We start from the raw sequence: 23,541 nt of genomic DNA on the forward strand, positions 1-23,541 counted from the left end.
GATGACAAGAAGAGCATAGGATCAGTGAAGCACGACCATCTCCTGGGGCTTACCCTCAGGGGCTGCTTCCAGATCACCACCTGCTTCTAAGTAGACCAGCGGGTAACAGTCTTTCCTCAAGTTTGTTGAAGTAGCATTTGCTGCAAATCTACTATGTTCAAGATCCCATAAAGTTAGGTAAAAGGACATCTGAGATATGATTCTTGTTCTCAAAAAGCGTATAGGCGGGCGAGGGCGGGGTTGGGGTGACTGGGTGATGGGCACTGAGGAGGGCACTTGACGGAATGAGCACTGGGTGTTAAACTATATGTTGGCAAATTGAACTTCAATAAAAATATATATTTATTTATTTTCTTTTTAAAAAATATATTTATATAAAAAAGCATATAGTAAAGAAGCTTCCCATTTTTGGGGATTATTTTTTAAAATTATTTTTCCCTTTCAGAGAGTAATTTCACCAGAGAGAGAGAACATTAAAAACCAAAATAAAATGAAATAAAACAAAGAGAGAAAAGCCTTCCTCGCCACAGCCTGAGGTAGCTCCAAGAGCAAGCATCAACCTGACTTCTAAGACAGTGCAAGGTGTGCCCAGGTGCCCTCCCAGTCATTGGGTGGCTACTCTGGCACACTCCACACACCTGACATTGCTCAGGGAGAAGCCAAGCAGCTTGTGACAGCTTTTCTAGTCAAAGAATATCTGGCTTAGCAGGCAGCAGTCGGCAGAGATAAAGCTCAGCTGATTGTGATCCTTAGCTTACTTGGGCAGTGATACATTCAGGCCCCTAGGACGTGGCAGTATCAGAGGCAGAGTATAATGCCCAGGAGAAATGTTCTCAAAATCCCCTGCATTGCGCTGGCTCTGGTTATAGCCACCAATGTCTTCCTGGCATTTTATACCAAGAGGACTTTACAAAAGTTGATTTGGGGAGATCTCCAAAAGCAGCTTCATTTGCCTCTGTCTGAATGGAACAGGACAGTGATCGAGAGACTCTCTCACTTGGAGGTGGACTTGCAGAATCTGAGTAAGTTTATAACATTAAGTTTGAGGGTGTGTGTGTGTGTGTGTGTTTAGGGCACTTAGAAAAAAAGGGGCATGGAAGAAATAATAAGTGAGAGATCACATTCTTATTTCTCAATTGCTCAATTAAGCACCTGACATTGAATTCTATCCCTCCAAATGGGAGGTAAGTGAGAATTAGTGGGAATCAGAGCAAGTAGTTGAATGGAGGGGAGCAGGATGTGTCTTTGTGAGTGGTGTATGTATGTATACATTTGTACATACACATGATCACACGTACATGCATGTGGGCAGGGAGATTGAGCCCCAGTATAAAAATCCCTGAGAGGCTCAAGAATAACTAGGTACAGCCTGTCCTTAGGCCTTTGTGTGGCAGGAGATGTTAAACAGAGGTGACAATTTCTGGGACAAAGGCCTCTCATCCATGTTGCTGTGAGCTCCCATCAGGAATTAATGGGGACTTGTTAGAGGACCTAGGATTGAATCCTAATATGGCCATGATAAGCAAGTACTTACCTCTATCAGCTGCAGACTCTGGATCTGTAAATGGAGATGAGAGGTTACCTGCCGGATCTCACATGGTTATAAAATATATGCAGAAATGTAGTAAACTGATGTGTATCACATTTTTACCTCTGTTTTTAAGTTGAGGTATAACTGACATCTAACATTATATTAGTTTCAGGTATACAACACAATGGTTCAATATCCATATATATTGTGAAATGATCACCATAGTAAATCTAGTCAATTTGCATCATCACATAGTTACAAACTATAGTCACAATGCTGCACATTGCATCCCATAACTTATTTAATAACCATAAGTTTGTTTTTCTAAATTTTTAATTTGATGTTTTAAAAGATTTTATTTATATATTTAACAGAGAGAGAGAGAGAAAGAAAGAGAGAAAAAGCACAAGCAGGGGAGCCAAAAGGGAGAAGCAGCCATCCTGCCAAGCAGGGAGTCCAATCTGGGACTCTATCCCAGATCCCAGGACCCTGGTATCATGACCTGAGCTGCAGGCAGATGCTTAATCTATTGAGCCACCTGGCACTCCTATAACTGGAAGTTTGTGCCTTTTGACACCCTTTACTCATTTCACCCACCCCCATACCTTGCCCCTTACAACCACACAATCACCAATTTGTTCTCTGTACCTATGAGCTCATTCCCCACCATGTCTTTTTTTTTTTTTTTTAGATTCCACATATATATGAGATCTTATAATATTTGTCTTTTTCTGTCTGACTTATTCAATTTAACAGGATTCCCTCAAAGTTTACCAAATTTTAACCTCTTCCCATGAATTCTGATGAATTCTGGGGTTTAAACATTTTTTTTTCAGGGGTTTATTTTTTATTCTGGCTCACCATGAAACTCTAATCCTTCTGAATTTTATGTGTCTCAGAATCTGACCCCAGTGAGGGGAAGCAGTTGTATTTCCTCTGGTCCCAAGTGACAGGGATTTAATGTTTGTGCCCCTGAAGGAGAGTATTGAATATGTGAGCAGGAAAGTGACTTCACAGATATGAGCGTGTGTGCACATGAGGAAGTTGGAGTCAGGGATAAAATGCCTTTTATAATGAGAACTGTGCATTGCCAGGGTTCAGAGTGAGGCCAAGAGATAGATGGAAGAACAGACAGGAGAAGCAAAAGGAAGAATTCATATGGACACTGGAGGAAAAATGGAAAACATGATGAGGGGAGAGAGAAAAAACACAATAGCACCATCTACATCCTCCCTCATTAGATTCATCATATTTTATTGTGGTACAAATTTATGGAAGGCAAGTTTCAAATTTATGGAGGGCTGGTTTAGTGAGTGTTTTATAGAGTGTCTTACTACTCTATTCCCTGTACCTGGCATGTGGAGATTAATGGATGAATCAATAAACAAATGACTGTGGGAAGGAGAAAACAGAAGACAGGCAGACAAGGATGAAGGGAAGAGGGGTACAAGGCAAGAAAGCAGATGAAATACAGAGAAGATTGTCAGACCCAGAAGCCCTGACTTTGAGCACATCCCAGTGGATTAACATTAACTATGCAAATATGCTTAAAGCAGCTTCATGAGAGAATGCCTGTGTACCTAACCAGTCACTGTTACTCTGGGGCAGAGCACCCAGACCACATCAGAACTCTCTCACTCAACCCTAGGGCTCATTCTACTGGCTCAGCCTCCTCTGGCCTTATAATAGCAGAGAAGCCTGGCTACTCTTTCCTTCAGCTGGGACACAGTGTGCCTTGGGAACCACCCAGAGCCATCAAGTGTACTTCTCCTTCCTTATTCGCAAGGACCAGTTCCTTCTTTTCTTTTCTTCTTTTCTTTTCTTTTCTTTTTTCTTTTCTTTTCTTTTCTTTTCTTTTCTTTTCTTTTCTTTTCTTTTCTTTCTTCTCTTCTCTTCTCTTTTCTTTCTTTTTTTTTAAGATTTTATTTATTTATTCATGATAGACACACACACACACACACACAGAGAGAGAGAGAGAGAGAGAGAGAGAGAGAGGCAGAGACACAGGCAGAGGGAGGAGCAGGCTCCATGCAGGGATTCTGACGTGGGACTCAATCCTGGGACTCCAAGATCACACCCTGGGCGGAAGGCAGGCCCTTAAACCACTGAGCCACCCAGGCTGCCCAGTTCCTTCTTTTCTTGTTATTCTTGGTGCTTCTCCCTTTATTTATTCTAAAATGATATGGTGCTAGGGACTTCCTACCACCTGAAATTTCAGAATGTCTTCTGGACCCTGTTTCCAGATCACGAATGCTCTTCTTTCCTAAAACACTTCCTGAAATTGATAGCCTGTTCAATTACCAATAATCCTGGTTGCTCATTGCTTCCAAGAAGATTGACAAAAATCATAAGTCAATAAAGATGCCTACAAAAATTATGAATACTATCAAGAACTAAAGCAAACACATAATGATAATTTTGGGAGGGGTTGATGACTCTAAACCAATTTTCTGGAGCCTCCCTAAGGGTACTTTAAAGTCCTGCTACAGAGATAATATTGGGTGTGCCCCATTTGTGTTCTGGAAATTTTCAGTATAAGTCATGAGGATGGTCTAGTGACAATGTATTCATCCTGCTGGACTCTGCACTTACAACCAGCTAGGTCCAAACAATTTCCCATTGACAACATCGATGAAAGAGAAAAATCAGATATTCCCCAAGAGTAACCTTGGGGAATTCAAAGGTACAGAGAATCCAAGACCACCCTATGACGCTCATATACTTAGTACAAAAGAGTTTGAATAAAAATACTATTCAATTTGGAAAAGTATAAAAATTCTGCTCTCATTTTTATTTTCCACTAAAGCATATACACTTGGTACCCACATGAGCATTTATAAGAGATCAACCAAGTTTGCTTTGCCCATCCCCTTTTTGCCTTAAGCTCTTTCCTGGTTATTTCTCCTTCCCTTTGGTCCAGTTTTTTTAAGATTTATTTATGAGAGAGAGAGAGAGAGAGAGAGAGAGAGGCAGAGACGCAGGCAGAGGGAGAAGCAGGCTCCATGCAGAGTGCCGGATGCGGGACTCAGATCCCGGGTCTCCAGAATCACGCCCTGGACTGAAGGTGGAGCTAAACCGCTGAGCCACCCGGGCTGCCCCCTTTGGTCCAGTTTTATGCCCCACTGGTTTAGTGGGGGACTGGTGGAAGCTAAGTAGGTCCTTATGGTGGAGTGCCTTGATTATCATTTTGGCGTTTAGTGCTGAGGAGTGTCATAATCCATGTTGGGCTTGGGAAATATTAATCAGCTCTAGGTTTGGTCTGATTCAGGAGAGTCAGAAGTCTGTTACAGTAGCCCTCATTATGAAAACCTGGCTGCCCTCTTTCTTCTATTAACATTTCTCTGGTTAACCTCCCTGACAAGTTTTCTCACTCATTACAGACTTTGTAATGGCTTCTGATTCAGTCTTTGTTTCTGCCTCTAAACCTGCTATCCCCCCTGGGAGATACAGTGTCATCATTCAATACCTTGCCCTTCCCACCTGTGAAGTTTTTTACCTACATCCTCACATTTTTATATTGCATTCTGGACTTTGTCTTCTCTCAGAATTGTTCATCTCAGAAATGGCAAACTCATTCCTGATGAATGAGTTTTTTACCTACATCCTCACATTTTTATATTGCATTCTGGACTTTGTCTTCTCTCAGATTGTTCATCTCAGAAATGGCAAACTGTCCATTCCTGATTGAAACCTCATGATTGCAGCACATCCATCCAATTTTTCTCCATAACCATTTTCTCTCTAGTACCATTTCTCCAACTCTGCTCTTTGCACTATTTACAACTCCATTGCACACTTGTTCCATTGTGCCCTCCTAAGAACCCCTAACACTCTGCAAAATCAATTGTCCACTTTCTCTGTACCTTTGCCCAAATGCTTGGTACTGCTAAAAGATTTCTCATAACTGAGCCACTACAAATTCATGGTCACTTGCCCCAGCTGGCCCTCTTTGGCACCATGGTGCCTCTATGTCTCACAAATCAGGTTTTACTTCCATTTCTTATGATAGCAATTTAAAAAGTTTCTCATTTTTCCGAATCCCCTTTCTCACTTCTCCCCACTCCTCCCCTAGAAAAGGAAGTAGAGAAAATAGAATGATAGCCAAATTTTATTGTGTGCCAGGCTCTGTCCTTAGCACTTGATATGTATTAATCCACTTAGTTATCAGAGAAATCCTGTAAGGTACTTGATAAATCTAATACACCAAGAAGAGAAATCCCCTGGCCAAGATCACACAGATAGGAAGGGGTAGGGCTGCCCCTGCCTCAGGAGCCTGGACTTTTAACATCTATGTGGTAAATTGTTGGGTAGGATCAGCCTGTCTTTTTGCCACTCTCCTTAACTAGACAGAGGAGATGCTCAATAAGTCTTTGGTGAATTGATAGTCTAGATGAGCCAATAGGGAATTGGACAGGAGTGGAATGAAAAGAAAAGGATGAATCTTACCGTGAGGAGGCATGCTCTACACACACAGGCAACTGAATGGAGATGAGGAAATAGTCAAAGGAGACCTGAGTTTTGGGAATTGGGTAGGTGGGAGCACAATGGTTGGTAATATTTGTAAAAATAGAGAAGTAGTCTCAGGAGATTTGTGGGAAAGGTGATGAGTTCAGTTGTTAAGGAACCTAGGGAACTTGGGAAACAGTAAAATGAAAATGATAGACATCTCCAATAGATATTTGAGGTGAAAGTGATGATGATGATGATGACCAACATTGAGTATTAAGTGACAAGTACAGTTTTAACTGCTTTATGTGCACAAACTCATTTAATTATCAAAATCTATGCAGTAAATGCAGCTGTGATTATCCCCATTCTACAGTTGCAGAAACAGAGAGGTTAAGATGCTCTCCTTAGGCCATGCAATTGCTTGGTGGCAGAGGTGACTTTCCAATTCAGGCAGTCTGACTCTAGCACTACAGATTGTGTGTCAGGGATGATAGCGGCCTTGAGGTAAAAGACAAAGCCCTCGGGATAGACGGGATCACCAAGGACAAGAGGGGATAGAGGATGATGAACAAGGTAATATTTGGGAGACAGGCGGGATGAGCTTGTTGGATCCCATTTGTAATTCCATGATGCAGAGAGTATTCATTGAGAGAAAAATGGTGGTAGCAGAGCCAGCTGGCTCTTTGTGAGATACAAGATTCTCCTGCTTCCTTTGGGCGGGGTGATGGTAAATCTTGATTTGCCTAGAAAGGTCCTGCTGTTCTCCTGGTGATACTTGTTGCATAGCTATTAATAGCACTCTGAAAAGTATCCAAATTAGATGGGTTAATTATATCTTCATCATTAATTTAGGGGCATTGGGTCTTTGAGTGGACTGGCAGGTAGAAGCACTTACATTAAATAGTCTACTTTTTTTCTTTCTCTGTGGAGTCCATAGAATTGAGCTTGAGGTACAGACTGTGACTCCCCAAACAGAAATCTTACAGGATTGTTGTAAAGGTGACATAAATAATGAATAGAAAAGTACTCTGATGTTATGGACACTAGAAGCCCTCATCTGTATAAAAGTGTCCTCTGCCTGTGTCTGTCACTGTTCTTCTTCTTCTTCTTCTTTTTTTTTTTTCTGTCTTCTTTTTTTTTTAAACGGTGTCTCTTAAATTAACGTCACCATTAGATTTATCTGGAGCAATTGTTAAAAATTCATATTCCCAGGCTCCACTCCAGACCTACTGAATCAGAATCTCTGGGGGAGATCTGGGATTTTGTATTTTTAACTAACTTTTGAAGACATTCTTATGATTAAGCAGGTTGGAAAATGTGGGATAAGGACATTTCCAGTTTAAAAATTCTTGGCAGATCTAATATATAAATGAAGGGAATGGTGGATAATGGTAGAGGTTGGAATAGATCTCAATTTGTTAGCCACTGATATTGTAGTATGATGTTTCACAAATTTCATTGTACAAAAGAATTATTCCTTGGTTTTGTTAAAAATGCAGATTCTGAAATTTCTCTTTTCCCTATCTCTACCTGGCTCTATGATTCTGATTTAGTTGATTTGAAGTTAAGTCTGAATGCCCACATTAAAATTTTTTTAAATTTAAATTCAATTTGCCAATATACAGTATAATACCCAGTGCTCATCTCATCATGTGCCCTTCTTAATGCCTGTCACCCATCCACCTCCCCTTCTGCATTTTAAAATGATCATTGCAGACAATTCTGATGTAAGTGTTTCTTGGGCTTATTCTGAAAAATGTTGGCTCATCATCAATCTGTTTCTCAGGACACGGCTCCTAGAGAAGACTTAAAGGTGTGGGACTCAGGATGGATAAACTCTGTTAAAGGTTTAGGATAGATGTTTTCTAGTGCACACCTGGCCAGGACAGCCTTGCATAGCTCTGACAAATTCCCTTGATATACTTCATCCCCTGGGACAAGAGATTGCATATTTCAGAATTTGGAGAGTAAAACATTTTAAGAAAATTTGTACGAACTAGGGGTGGTGGAAGGGGCAGAGGGCGGGGGGTGGTGGTGAATGGGTGACGGGCACTGAGGGGGGCACTTGACGGGATGAGCACTGGGTGTTATTCTGTATGTTGGTAAATTGAACACCAATAAAAAATAAATTTATTAGGAAAAAAAAAGAAAATTTGTATGGAAGACAATGCCCAGGATTACCTGAAATATTCTCTTACCTGCCTTTCATTTGCAGAAGAAAGTATGAAATTGGCTATGAAGCAAGAAGAAAATGTGGACAATACAGTGGAGAGGGTGAAATATGAAGAACATCCTGTTCAAAAGACACTGAAAGTCAAAGCAAGTGAGACCAAGGAGCACAAACCCAAAGAGATACTGTTTCCAGATTCACAGCTTTTCAGGCAGTGGGGTGAGGATCTTTCAGAGGCCCAGCAGAAAAAGGCTGAGGATCTTTTCCAGGAGTTTGGCTACAATGTTTACCTCAGTAACCAGTTACCACTCAATCGCACCATCCCAGACACGCGAGATTCCAGGTAGGAAGGACCATGTTTGGGTTGCCAAGGGACTTAGGTTTAATTGGAGGATGAGCTTTGGAAGAAGTGAAAGTCAAGGGTTCAAAGAGGTTTGAGGAGTGGAGAATCGATGGGGAAGAAGTTTGGAGTATTAGAAAGTTCTGGCAGGCTGTTTGAGCAGAGTTCTTGTTTTTAATCCTCTTTGTAATGGCAGTATAGAGAGGGCAACTGACTGGTCCAAATGTTTACAGCCCCTTGGAGATGGGCTGAGATCTTGGGGAAACAGATCCTTGAGGATTCTGATGATGAGTCTAATTCATAATTGTACAGATGAGGGGACTGAGGAAAGACTTGGGCAAGTTACATTGAACGTATTAATAGCTCTACTTCCTCCCCTGGTGTTTTCCTCAAATTCTGTGTGTGAATTCCTCTTTGCTATTAACTCTAATTTAAAGAGCCTTTTCTTTCTTTCTCCATCAGTTTCTTCTTCCCATTGCTTATTCTTTCTTTGCTTTTCCCACCGTCCTTCAGAAGTTTTAAAAATAACAGTTTTGTTGAAATATAATTCATACACAATTCCTTAAAGTGTGCAATGTAATGGTTTTTAGTATATTTACAGAGTGGTACACCATCACCATAATCAATTTTAAAACATTTTCATTACTTTGAAAAAAAATCCTCTACCCATTAACAACCCCTCCCAGTTTACCCGTAATTGCTCATCCCTAGGCAACCAAATCTACTTTCTGTCCTTATGGATTTTTACCTATTCTCTACATTTCATATAAATGGAATAATATTTATGTATGAGTCTTTCATGACTGGCTTTTTTCACTTGGAATAATGTTTTCGAGTTACATTCATGTTATAGTATGTATCAATACTTCACTCCTATTACTGTCAAATAATATTCCTTTGTACAAGTACACATTTTGTTTATCTATTCACCAGTTAGTGGACATTTGGATTATTTCTACTTTTTGACTATTAGGAATAATACTGCTATGAACATTCATGCATAAGTTTTTGTGTGGACATATGTCTTCAGTTTTCTTGGTTTAACTCTAGAAGTATAATTTCTGGGTTATGTGATAACTCTATATTTAACATCTAAAGAACTGCCAGACTGTTTTCCAAAGTGACTGCATCATTGTACATTCTCTCAGGCAGTAGATGAGAGTCCTGTTTTTTCTACATCCTCACCAACATTTGTTATTATTTGTCTTTTGATCATAGACCTTCTAGTGATGTGAGGCAGTATATCATTGTGGTCTTCATTTGAATTTTCTTGATGTTTAATGATGCTGAACATTTTTTCATGTGCATAATTACTATTTGTACATCTTCTTTGGAGAAATGTCTATTCAGACACTTTCTCCTTTTAAAAATTAGTTTATCTTTTTCTTACTGAGCTACAAGGGCTCTTTATATATTCTAGATACAAATTCCAATCAGACATATGATTTATAAATGTTTTCTCCCTTGTGAATTGTCTTTTCACTTTCTTCATGGTTTTCTTAGTTACACAAAGGTTATTAATTTGATTATGCCCAATTTATCTAATTTTTTCTTTGGTTGTGCATTGGTTGTCATATCTAAGAGACTAATGCCTTATGCAAAGTCATGGAAATTTATGCCTTTTATTCCTCAGAGTTTTATAGTGTTAATCTTATATTTAGGTCTTTGATCCATTTAAAAATAATTTTTGGACATGGTGTGATATAGGATCCCTTTTTTTTTTTTTTTTTTTTTTGCATGTGACTATCCAACTGTCCTAGCACCCTTTGTTGAAGAGACTGCTTTTTCCACATTAGATTATCTTGGCACCCTTGTCAAAATCACTTGGTCATAAATGTAAGAATTTATTTCTAGATATCAATCCTATTTCATTGATTTATAGCTCTATTCCTTATGCTGGTAATTTACTGACTTGACAACTGTAGCTTTTGTAGTAAGTTTTTAAATCAAGAAGTATGAGTCTTCTGATTTTCTTCTTATTCAAGATTGTTTTAGCTATTCTGGGACTTTGAATTTCCATATGAATTTTAGGATTAACCAGTCAGTTTCTGCAAACAAACTAGCAGGATTTTGAAAGAGACTGGATTGAATCTGTAGATCAGTCATATTAGCTGTTAAGTCTTTCAATCCATGAACATAGAAAGTATTTGCATTTTTTGGTTTTCTTCAATTTCTTTCAACATTGTTTTGGGTTTGGGGATCCCTGGGTAGCTCAGCAGTTTAGTGCCTGCCTTTAGCCTAGGGCGTGATCCAGGAGTCCCAGGATTGAGTCCCACATCGGACTCCCCGTGTGGAGCCTGCTTCTCCTTCTGCCTGTGTCTCTACCTGTGTGTGTGTGTGTGTGTGTGTGTGTGTCATGAATAAATAAATAAAATTGTAAACAAACAAACAAAAAAATCCCAAAACACTGAGGGGGGGACTTGACAGGATGAGCACTGGGTGTTATACTATATGTTGGCAAATTGAACTCCAATAAAAAAAAATATACAAAAAAAAGATGGAAGACTGTTGAAAGCAAAAAAATAAAAAAATAAAATAAAGCAAAACAAAACCCACAAAGTTTTGGGTTTGAGAATAGAAGTTAAAAATAGAATTACCCTATGACCTAGCAATTGCAGTATTAGGTTTTTATCCAAAAGTTACAAAATAATGATCCAAAGAGCCCCATGCACCCCAATATTTATAGCAGCACTATCCATAATAGATTTCTATTTATTCTTGAGTCACTTTTGATTATTTGTGTATTTTTGGGAATTTGTCCATCTCCTCTAAATTTTCTAATTTGTGGGAAGATTGTTTATAGTATTCCCTTACAATCTTGTATTTCTGGAAAGTTAATAGGGATGTCATACTTTAATTCTTAATTTTAGTAATTTGAATATTGTTTATCATTTTCTTGGTCAGTTGAGCTAAACATTTGTAAATTTTGTTGATGTATTCAGAGAATGAAATTTTCACCAACTGTCTACAGTTACATCTATTCTGTATTTGATGTATTTCTACTCTCAACTTTATTTTTTCCTTCCTTCTCCTTGCTTGGGATTTAGTTTGTGCTTTCTATTTTCTTAAAGTGGAAAGCTAGATTATTGGATTTGAGATCTTTCCTTTTTAAAAACTATACTTATTGACAGCTTATGAATTTCTTTCCTAGCTCTTCTTTAGCTTTACCATAAGTATTGGTATATTGTACTTTGTTTTTTCTGTCATCTCAATGTATTTTCTAATTTCTCTTATAATTTTTTTAGCCCAATAGCTACTTAGGAATGTATTGTTTAATTTCCACATATTTGTGAATTTTCCTTTTTATCTGTTTTTATCTCTAATGTCACTCCATTGTGATCAGAGATTTATAGTTTGTATTAATTTAATCTTTAAAATATATTAAGGCTTATTTTGTATGCTAGCAAATGGTTTCTTCTGAAGAATGTTGTATGTGTAGTTGAAAGTCTTAGACTGTTATTGGGTAGAATGTTCTCTCAATCCTAGTTGGTTTGTAGTGTCATTTAATTTTCTGCCTAATCCTTCCTTGTTTATCTTCTGCCTCATTGTATCTATTATTGAAAGTGGGATATTTACATCTCTAGGGATTATTGTTCAATTGCTTATTACTTCCTTCAATTCTGTCAGTTTTTATTTCATGTGCTTTGGGACTCTGTTGCTATATGTATATCTTTACAATTGTCTTATCTTCTTGATGAATTGATCTTCTTATTGTTATAAATCTCTGCTTTATCACTACTAAGATTTTTATTTTAACATGTATTTTGTCTGATATCAGTATAACCACTCTGACTTTCATATGGTTGCTATTTGCATATCTTTTACATTCAATCTATTTTTGTCTTTTTATCTAAAATGTATTTCCTGAAGATATAGCTGGATTTAAAAAATACAATCTGACATTCATACCTTTTGATTGGATGGTTTAATTCATTTAAATTTAATATTTTTATTGATATAGTTGGATTTATGTCTGCCAATCTATCTTTGCTTTCTAATGTCTCATATCTTTTTCCTTTAATCCTTTACTGCTTGTTTCTTGTGTTAAGTGAATATTTTCCAATGTAATAATACTATCATTTTAATTGTTTTCAGTATATTTTATAGTTATTTTCTTAATGACTGTTCTAGGGCATATTGTGTACATCTTATCAGAATCTACTTAGACTTATTCCAATGATATATAGGAAAGTTAGTCATATATAGCTTTATTCCATCTTCCTCCTTTCTTGCTATTATTGTTATCACATTACATATAAGTATGGTACAAAGTCAAAAATATACTGTTATTATCACTTTATATAATTTTATGTCTATTAAAATGAGAAAAAGGAGAGGAAGTATGAATTTATGAAGTTTGTTATATTTATCTTCTTAGTTGCCATGTCTGATTCTCTACGCTTGTTCCTGTGGATTCAATTTACCATCTGGTGTCATTCTCTTACTTCAATGCAGCTTTGCTCCCATCCACCTCTTTTGTGTTGTTATTGTCAAGTATATTAAGTTACTATATCTTATAGGCCCAACAGTTAGATACATTTTTAAAAAATATAATTACTTTTAAAATCAGTTAAGAGAATAAATAGACATTTATACTGTCTTTTATAACTATGCAATTACCTTTTCTGATGCTCTTTGTCCGCTTGCGCGCGTGCGCGTGTGTGTGTGTGTGTATGTGTGCTGAGTTACTACTGTCTGGGATTGCTTGTTTTCAGGCTCAGGAACTTAGTATTTCTTGCAAGATGGGTTTGCTACCAATGAATTCTCTTAGTGCTTGTCTATTTCCCAATGTCTTTTTTTTAAAATTTTTTTTAATTTATTTTTTATTGGTGTTCAATTTACTAACATACAGAATAACCCCCAGTGCCCGTCACCCATTCACTCCCACCCCCCACCCCCCTCCCCTTCTACCACCCTTAGTTCGTTTCCCAGAGTTAGCAGTCTTTACGTTCTGTCTCCCTTTCTGATATTTCCCACACATTTCTTCCCCCTTCCCTTATATTCCCTTTCACTATTATTTATATTCCCCAAATGAATGAGAACATATAATGTTTGTCCTTCTCCGACTGGCTTACTTCACTCAGCATAATACCCTCCAGTTCCATCCACGTTGAAGCAAATGGTGGGTATTTGTCATTTCTAATAGCTGAGTAATATTCCATTGTATACATAAACCACATCTTCTTTATCCATTCATCTTTCGTTGGACACCGAGGCTCCTTCCACAGTTTGGCTATCGTGGCCATTGCTGCTATAAACATCGGGGTGCAGGTGTCCCGGCGTTTCATTGCATTTGTATCTTTGGGGTAAATCCCCAACAATGCAATTGCTGGGTCGTAGGACAGGTATATTTTTAACTCTTTGAGGAACCTCCACACAGTTTTCCAGAGTGGCTGCACCAGTTCACATTCCCACCAACAGTGTATGAGGGTTCCCTTTTCTCCACATCCTCTCCAACATTTGTTGTTTCCTGCCTTGTTAATTTTCCCCATTCTCACTGGTGTGAGGTGGTATCTCATTGTGGTTTTGATTTGTATTTCCCTGATGACAAGTGATGCAGAGCATTTTCTCAGGTGCATGTTGGCCATGTCTATGTCTTCCTCTGTGAGATTTCTCTTCATGTCTTTTGCCCATTTCATGATTGGATTGTTTGTTTCTTTGGTGTTGAGTTTAAGAAGTTCTTTATAGATCTTGGAAACTAGCCCTTTATCTGATATGTCCTTTGCAAATATCTTCTCCCATTCTGTAGGTTGTCTTTGAGTTTTGTTGACTGTATCCTTTGCTGTGCAAAAGCTTCTTATCTTGATGAAGTCCCAATAGTTCATTTTTGCTTTTGTTTCTTTTGCTTTCGTGGATGTATCTTGCAAGAAGTTACTATGGCCGAGTTCAAAAAGGGTGTTGCCTGTGTTCTTCTCTAGGATTTTGATGGAATCTTGTCTCACATTTAGATCTTTCATCCATTTTGAGTTTATCTTTGTGTATGGTGAAAGAGAGTGGTCTAGTTTCATTCTTCTGCATGTGGATGTCCAATTTTCCCAGCACCATTTATTGAAGAGACTGTCTTTCTTCCAATGGATAGTCTTTCCTCCTTTATCGAATATTAGTTGCCCATAAAGTTCAGGGTCCACTTCTGGATTCTCTATTCTGTTCCACTGATCTATGTGTCTGTTTTTGTGCCAGTACCACACTGTCTTGATGACCACAGCTTTGTAGTACAACCTGAAATCTGGCATTGTGATGCCCCCAGATATGGTTTTCTTTTTTAAAATTCCCCTGGCTATTCGGGGTCTTTTCTGATTCCACACAAATCTTAAAATAATTTGTTCTAACTCTCTGAAGAAAGTCCATGGTATTTTGATCGGGATTGCATTAAACGTGTATATTGCCCTGGGTAACATTGACATTTTCACAATATTAATTCTGCCAATCCATGAGCATGGAATATTTTTCCATCTCTTTGTGTCTTCCTCAATTTCTTTCAGAAGCGTTCTATAGTTTTGAGGGTATAGATCCTTTACATCTTTGGTTAGGTTTATTCCTAGGTATCTTATGTTTTTGGGTGCAATTGTAAATGGGATTGACTCCTTAATTTCTCTTTCTTCAGTCTCATTGTTAGTGTATAGAAATGCCATTGATTTCTGGGCATTGATTTTGTATTCTGCCACGCTACCGAATTGCTGTATGAGTTCTAGCAATCTTGGGGTGGAGGCTTTTGGGTTTTCTATGTAGAGTATCATGTCATCGGCGAAGAGGGAGAGTTTGACTTCTTCTTTGCCAATTTGAATGCCTTTAATGTCTTTTTGTTGTCTGATTGCTGAGGCTAGGACTTCCAGTACTATGTTGAATAGCAGTGGTGAGAGTGGACATCCCTGTCTTGTTCCTGATCTTAGGGGAAAGGCTCCCAGTGCTTCCCCATTGAGAATGATAATTGCTGTGGGCTTTTCATAGATGGCTTTTAAGATGTCGAGGAATGTTCCCTCTATCCCTACACTCTGAAGAGTTTTGATCAGGAATGGATGCTGTATTTTGTCAAATGCTTTCTCTGCATCCAATGAGAGGATCATATGGTTCTTGGTTTTTCTCTTGCTGATATGATGAATCACATTGATTGTTTTACGGGTGTTGAACCAGCCTTGTGTCCCAGGGATAAATCCTACTTGGTCATGGTGAATAATTTTTTTAATGTACTGTTGGATCCTATTGGCCAGTATCTTGTTGAGAATTTTTGCATCCATGTTCATCAGGGATATTGGTCTGTAATTCTCCTTTTTGGTGGGGTCTTTGTCTGGTTTTGGAATTAAGGTGATGCTGGCCTCATAGAACGAATTTGGAAGTACTCCATCTCTTTCTATCTTTCCAAACAGCTTTAGGAGAATAGGTATGGTTTCTTCTTTAAACGTTTGATAAAATTCCCCTTGGAAGCCATCTGGCCCTGGACTTTTGTGTCTTGGGAGGTTTTTGATGACTGCTTCAATTTCCTCCCTGGTTATTGGCCTGTTCAGGTTTTCTATTTCTTCCTGTTCCAGTTTTGGTAGTTTGTGGCTTTCAAGGAATGTGTCCATTTCTTCTAGATTGCCTAATTTATTGGCGTATAGCTGTTCATAATATGTTTTTAAAATCGTTTGTATTTCCTTGGTGTTGGTAGTGATCTCTCCTTTCTCATTCATGATTTTATTAATTTGAGTCTTCTCTCTCTTCTTTTTAATAAGGCTGGCTAATGGTTTATCTATCTTGTTAATTCTTTCAAAGAACCAACTCCTGGTTTTGTTGATCTGTTCCACAGTTCTTCTGGTCTCGATTTCGTTGAGTTCTGCTCGAATCTTTATTAACTCCCTTCTTCTCTTGGGTGTAGGATCTATTTGCTGTTTTTTCTCTAGCTCCTTTATGTGTAAGGTTAGCTTTTGTATTTGAGTTCTTTCCAGTTTTTGAATGGATGCTTGTATTGCGATGTATTTCCCCCTTAGGACTGCTTTTGCTGCATCCCAAAGATTTTGAACGGTTGTATCTTCATTCTCATTAGTTTCCATGAATCTTTTTAATTCTTCCTTAATTTCCTGGTTGACCCTTTTATCTTTTAGCAGGATGGTCCTTAACCTCCACGTGTTTGAGGTCCTTCCAAACTTCTTGTTGTGATTTAGTTCTAATTTCGAGGCATTATGGTCTGAGAATATGCAGGGGACAATCCCAATCTTTTGGTATCGGTTCAGACCCGATTTGTGACCCAATATGTGGTCTATTCTGGAGAAAGTTCCATGTGCGCTTGAGAAGAATGTGTATTCAGTTGAGTTTGGATGTAAAGTTCTGTAGATATCTGTGAAATCCATCTGGTCCAGTGTATCATTTAAAGCTCTCGTTTCTTTGGGGATGTTGTGCTTAGAAGACCTATCAAGTATAGAAAGAGCTAGACTGAAGTCACCAAGTATAAGTGTATTATTATCTAAGTTGTTCTTCACTTTGGTTAATAATTGATTGATATATTTGGCAGCTCCCACATTCGGGGCATATATATTGAGGATTGTTAAGTCCTCTTGTTGAATAGATCCTTTAAGTATGATATAGTGTCCCTCTTCATCTCTCACTACAGTCTTCGGGGTAAATTTTAGTTTATCTGATATAAGGATGGCTACCCCTGCTTTCTTTTGAGGACCATTCGAATGGAAAATGGTTCTCCAACCTTTTATTTCAGGCTGTAGGTGTCCTTCTGTCTAAAATGAGTCTCTTGTAGACAGCAAATAGATGGGTCCTGCTTTTTTATCCAGTCTGAAACCCTGCGCCTTTTGATGGGGTCATTAAGCCCGTTCACATTCAGAGTTACTATTGAGAGATATGAGTTTAGTGTCATCATGATATCTATTCAGTCCTTGTTTTTGTGGACTGTTCCACTGAACTTCTTCTTAAAGGGGAATTTTAAGAGTCCCCCTTAAAATTTCTTGCAGAGCTGGTTTGGAGGTCACATATTCTTTTAGTTGCTGCCTGTCTTGGAAGCTCTTTATCTCTCCTTCCATTTTGAATGAGAGCCTTGCTGGATAAAGTATTCTTGGTTGCATGTTCTTCTCATTTAGGACCCTGAATATATCCTGCCAGCCCTTTCTGGCCTGCCAGGTCTCTGTGGAGAGGTCTGCTGTTACCCTAATACTCCTCCCCATAAAAGTCAGGGATTTCTTGTCTCTTGCTGCTTTAAGGATCTTCTCTTTATCTTTGGAATTTGCAAGCTTAACTATTAAATGTCGAGGTGTTGAACGGTTTTTATTGATTTTAGAGGGGGATCTCTCTATTTCCTGGATCTGAATGCCTGTTTCCCTTCCCAGATTAGGAAAGTTTTCAGCTAGAATTTGTTCAAATACATATTCTGGCCCTCTGTCCCTTTCGGCGCCCTCGGGAACCCCAATTAAACGTAGGTTTTTCTTTCTCAGGCTGTCGTTTATTTCCCTTAATCTATCCTCATGGTCTTTTAATTGTTTGTCTCTTTTCTCCTCAGTTTCCCTCTTTGCTATCAACTTGTCTTCTATGTCACTCACTCGTTCTTCCACCTCGTTAACCCTCGTCGTTAGGACTTCTAGTTTGGATTGCATCTCATTCAATTGATTTTTAATTTCTGACTGGTTAGCTCTAAATTCTGCAGTCATGAAGTCTCTTGAGTCCTTTATACTTTTTTCTAGAGCCACCAGTAGCTGTATAATAGTGCTTCTGAATTGGCTTTCTGACATCGAATTGTAATCCAGATTTTGTAACTCTGTGGGAGAGAGGACTGTTTCTGATTCTTTCTTTTGAGGTGAGGTTTTCCTTCTAGTCATTTTGCTTAGTGCAGAGTGGCCAAAAGCAAGTTGTATTGGGAAAAAGAGAAAAAGAGAGGAGAGAAAGAAGGAAAGAAAAGAGAAAGAGAAAAAAAGGGGAAGAAAAAAAAAAGAAGAAAAAGAGAAAGAAAAAGAAAGGAGAAAAAAAAGGGGGTGGGGGAAGGAAACAAATCAAAAAGCAAAACAAAACAAAACAAAACAAAACAAAACAAAACAAAAAGAACCACCGGGGAGTATCTTCTGATTCTGTGTACTTTAAGTCCCTTGGCTTCTCCTGGAAGTTGTCCGTCTAGCTGGTCTTCTGGGGGAGGGGCCTGTTGTGCTGATTTTCAGGTGTTAGCACTTGGGGAGCTGCTGTGCCCCTGCCTGGTGCAGGGCTCAGTGGGGGTTGTTTACCCCGTGAGGCCGCAGGAGGAACAGCCCCAGTGGCGGGGCAGCTCTGGAAACCTGGATTCAGCTCCAGGAACTCCGTCTGCAGGGCCTGGAGGCTCCGGGGCGGGGCCGCTGATCTGCTCAACTGGGGCAGGAGCGTCCTCGCTGTCCTGGGCCCTCCCGGCCTCTGCCTGTCCCGGGGGAGGCGGGATCCTGGGCTGTGTCCCGGCGCCCTGTGCTCCGGGGCCTGCGCTGTTGGATGAGCGCTCCCGGGCCGCGCAACCCCCTCCGCGGAGCTGCCGCCCGAGCCCCTCCGAGCTGCTCCTGGAACCGCGCAGCCCCCTCTGCACGGAGCCTCTTCCTCTGCCCGAGCCCCTCGAGCTGCTCCGGGTCCCGCCGGGCCCCGCCGTGCGCGCTGCAGCCCTTAGGGAGCTCGGCGCACTGTCCCGGGGCGCAGGTGTCTGTTAGTGTCCCAGGGAACCCGAGGGCATCCCCGCCCTCCTGGGTCCTGCTCCACCTCCCCGCGAGCCCCTTTCCCCCGGGAAGGTCGGTGCAGCTCCTGCTCCTCCGGGACGGGGCTCTCCTGTCCTGGGGACACTCCCCCCGGCCTCAGCCCGGCTCCTCGCGGGGCCCCTCCCCCTTGGAGGCCTTTGTTTCTTTACTTCTTTTTCCCCGTCTTCCTACCTTGATAGAAGCGCGAACTCTTCTCACTGTTGCATTCCAGGTGTTCTCTCTTTAATTCTCAGGCCGAATTCATAGATTTTCAGGATGATTGGAAGGTTTTCTAGGTAATTTGGTGGAGACAGGTGATTTGGAGACCCTACTCTTCCGCCATCTTGCTCCTCCCCTATTTCCCAATGTCTTAATTTCTCTTTCTTTCTTTCTTTCTTTCTTTCTTTCTTTCTTTCTTTCTTTCTTTCTTTCTTTCTTTCTTTCTTCTTTCTTTCTTTTTTTTTTATTTTACTTATTTATTTGAGAGAGACGGTGTATGAGAGAGAGAGAGAGAGAGAGAGAGAGAGAACACAAGCGAGGGGAAAGGGAGAGGGAGAAGCAGACTTCCCTCTGAGCTGGAACCCCAAATTGAGGTTCATGACCTGAGTTGAAGGGAGACGCTTAACAATAAGCCACCCAGGTGCTCCTCTATTTGACTTTTGTATTTGAAAAATATAAAAAATGCTTGGTTAATTTTTTTTCTTTCTGCACTTTGAATACATCATCCCATTGACTTCTGGCTCTATTGTTTCTGATGAGATGGAAACTGTTAATATCACTGGGGTTTCTTTGTATGGGGTGAGTTATTTTTCTTTGACTTCTTTCAAGATTTTCTTTTTATCTTTGGCTTTCAGCATTTTGACTATGATGTGTCTGAGTGTGTATCTCTGCATTTATCCTATTTGAAGTTCATTGAGCTTCTTAGATGTGCCTAGAAGTATTCGAGTATGAATATTTATTTTAGATATTATGAAATATATCAAAATTGTAGCCTCTATGTGTTAAGGTCTTATAGCTGAATTCATCCAATATTAAATGAACATGGGATTGTGATCAGGAATTTTTTCCACAAACTTTTATTCCATTTATACTTTACCACCAAAGCAAAAGAATCATCATTGAGCATCTGACCCATAATCCATGTAGTAATGGCAGTGGCCTAATGTATCATTTGACTGATGAATTGGTACTTTTCATCACATCACTCTAAGATGTTTCCTCAGCATCCCCTAGTTCTCTGAATCAGAAGGTAATTGGCATAACCATAGAAGGAGGTGTGAGAAACACCTTTTCATTGAGACTCACTCATCTCAACATGTAGATCACTCCTAAAGCATTTAGAGAAGCCTTTTTCCTAGCTAGCTTATACAAGTAAGGTAACAAAATTTCATCTTTCATGTCAACTCTAATTGATTGGTAGTGACTGCCTGGAGTATTGTGGTGGAAAGACTTTTGAGTTCATATGATCAAAGGCATGAACGATCTGTTAGTGATGCCTGCCATTATAAGAGGGGAGAATGGTGCCATGTGTGTCAGTATTTGCTACTTGTGAGTTAGGACACAAGTAGGATCTAATACATTTTCTCCTAGGTTGATTGCATAATTTAGATCTTTAGGTATGAAGATAATATGCTGGGACCAGTTGGTAACTTAAGCTGTTTTGTATTTATTAACTGTGGAGCACCCAGATTTAATTCCATAAGGATTAGCTCATGAAACTGCTTGTCAGAAAGTATTACTGTGGATATAAAATATTAATGAATCAAGAATCTACATATACTTGAAAAACATCTGAATCATATCTGATACTTATAAGCCAAATGAGTACTCTTTCTCTCTACTGTTCATAAAAAATCCTTGTGGCTCAGTCATATGGATTTCAGAGCTAAAGCATTCTGGAAATCATAGGGTTTAAAACTATAGGAAGACCACTCCACTGACTTTCTTTGAGAAAAATGATTTAGTGAATTGGACGTATTTTTACATAGAATTATAGAATAATATAAGAAAAGACCTTCTATGCCAGTCAGTCCACCTTCCTGCTAAGTGAGATGCCAAAATAATTGTAATCACTGTTTCCCCACCTTTCTGGATAGCTATCTGAGACCAGAAAGATGCCAGCCCTCCTGTTGTCATGTCCTCTCTTTACCTTTCAGAGACCAGAGAAAGGCTACTCAGGAGAGTATTGTGTGAAAATAGAGAATCAGTCAGTTACTTTATTGAGTTTAAGTAGGTGTTAAATACCAACAAATGATTAAACACATGAAAAGACATAGCTTCAATAGTTAATCTCTAATAGGGAGTTTACCAAAATGCTGTGGCCAGGACCAGCTACAAAATATGCAGGTCCCAGGGCAAAATGAAAATATGGGGCCTTTTGTTCAAAAACTATTAAGAATTTCCAGATAGTGTTAGGAAAATAGTAAGTCAAGTTAACTAAGTGTGGGGACCTATGTGATTGCAGAGGTTGCACATCCAGGAAGTTGGCCTTGCTGCTGGCATAACTTGCCTTAGGGAATCCCAATGTAAGAATATATTTTGCAGTTGCTTATAGTCTGTTTCCATGTGTACATATTAGTTTATTTGTTATACATAATGGTAGTTTCAGATAAGGTTTTGCTATACATAAAGTTTATCTTTTTACCTCTAACACCTAGAAGCTACCTCATGTCTTTCTCCCATTGTGCCCTCCTGATGTTAGGAGGAAAGGGAGGAGGACTGTGGTTCTATATTGGAAGGTTTGCCAAGGATCACTTCCTGTAGCGATCATCCAACTAATAAATATTTTTTCAGGATCTTCTGCTGCACTGCCCAGTATAGTAGCCATTAGTCATATGTAGCTATTTAAAATTAAATATTAAAAATTTAGGTTTTTTTTTCTTTTTTTGGTTACATAGTGACATTATAAGTTCTCAATAGTCACACATGACTAGTGGCTAGCACAACAGAAAGCATAGGTTTAGAGCATTTCCATCATAACAGAAAATTCTGTTGGGGAGCAAAGACAAAGGAGAGATCATTCTTTTTGGAATTCCATGAGCCATATTTCTTGCTTCTCTTGATTTAACGTAGGGAAGGGAATGTGGGATATGGATAAGAGAATTATTGGGAAAACATTTAGAATATAGCCAACACAATATTCAAAAGGATACATGGGAGACTGAATGGAAAAAAGAAAATCTGAAGGTAATTGGTTGGATTATGTGGATTAGAGGGAAGAGAAGCTGAACAATGTTTTAATCAGGTTTCAATTTAACTTAATTATCAACTCTTACTATGGATTAAATACACATTTATTATATAACCAGTCTGTACTAGACATTAGGAACTGCCCCTAAGCGTGAAAGAATTTAAGGTTCACCTCCTGTACTCCTCCGCCTCTGTTTTAAATATTGATGATCCTCAGGCTCTAGTTTAAGGCTCTTTCCTGCTTGTAACTTGAGTGATTTTATCCAACTCTAATGAATTCAACCACCACTTACAGGGTGGTGACTCCTAAACTCACTTGTTTCCAATCCAGATCATTAAGCTGTGACCCTGGCACTGTATATACAATGACCTGCTGGGGAATTCCATGGTGTGACTCACAGGTGTTTCCTACTCAACATGGCCAAACTGAAATGTATCAAATTCTTTTTTTTCTCTCATTGTTCCTAGTTCAGTGAACGGTGGCCCTGTTCAAGTAATAGCTATTAAAAAACAAGAATAATAATCACCAAAGTAGTAATAATAGCAGCTAACATTAAATGAGCACTTATTTTGTTCTGAGCATTTTATGCACATTATTGCATTTTACCCTTATAATAATACTATTGTGAGGTAATAGAAAATATATATTTGTTTCTGTCCCCTGTTCCTGACAGAGCTAAAATCCTTGCAATTTGCTAACTAATGAGAACACTATGAGTATCTTTTGTTCTAATGAAGTGACTCTGAGTGGACCCCTGGGTGGGGGCTGGTTACCAGAAATATCTACCATGATTAGAAGCTTAGAATTTTCAGCCCAATCCCCATCCCTCAGAGAAGGGAGAGGGATTGAAAATAGAATTAATATTTGGTCATGCCTAAGTGGAGAAGCCTCCATAAAATCCCAGTAGTATGGAATTTGGAGAGCATCCAGGTTGGTGAACACATCTACATGAGGAGGGTGACATACTCCAATTCCATGGACACAGAAGCTCCTTCAGTGAGGACCCTCTCAGACCTTGCCCTATGTTTCTCTTTGTCTAGTTTTTCATCTTTATCCATTATAACATCCTTAAATAAACTGATAAACATAAACTGGTGTTTCTCTGGGGTCTGTGAGCCACTCTAGTAAATTAATTAAACCCGAGGAGGGGGTAATGGGAACCTCCAGTTTGTAGGCAAGTAGGAGAGAAGTTGTGGGTAACCT

The 23,541-nt window shown here is 39.1% G+C and overlaps 1 protein-coding gene across 5 annotated transcripts in view; it reads left to right on the top strand.

The window, feature by feature from the left end:
- Positions 1-526: 526 nt before the first annotated feature.
- Positions 527-23,541, top strand: part of GALNT8 (polypeptide N-acetylgalactosaminyltransferase 8) — a 134,681-nt gene continuing 111,666 nt past the window's right edge. Inside the window, exons 1-2 of one of the 5 annotated variants that reach the window (XR_005379759.1) lie at positions 527-1,022; positions 8,196-8,493. Coding sequence is in view for 4 of the 5 variants with exons in the window: in XM_038576548.1 (XP_038432476.1) it covers positions 815-1,022; positions 8,196-8,493 (506 nt within the window). In the remaining variant the exon portion in view is untranslated. The remainder of the gene's footprint in view (positions 1,023-8,195; positions 8,494-23,541) is intronic. The other 4 variants (XM_038576548.1, XM_038576546.1, XM_038576549.1 and 1 more) reach the window with 4 other exon arrangements.

Source organism: Canis lupus, chromosome 27 (assembly GCF_011100685.1).
Source record: "Canis lupus familiaris isolate Mischka breed German Shepherd chromosome 27, alternate assembly UU_Cfam_GSD_1.0, whole genome shotgun sequence".
Classification (NCBI taxonomy): Eukaryota; Metazoa; Chordata; class Mammalia; order Carnivora; family Canidae; genus Canis; species Canis lupus.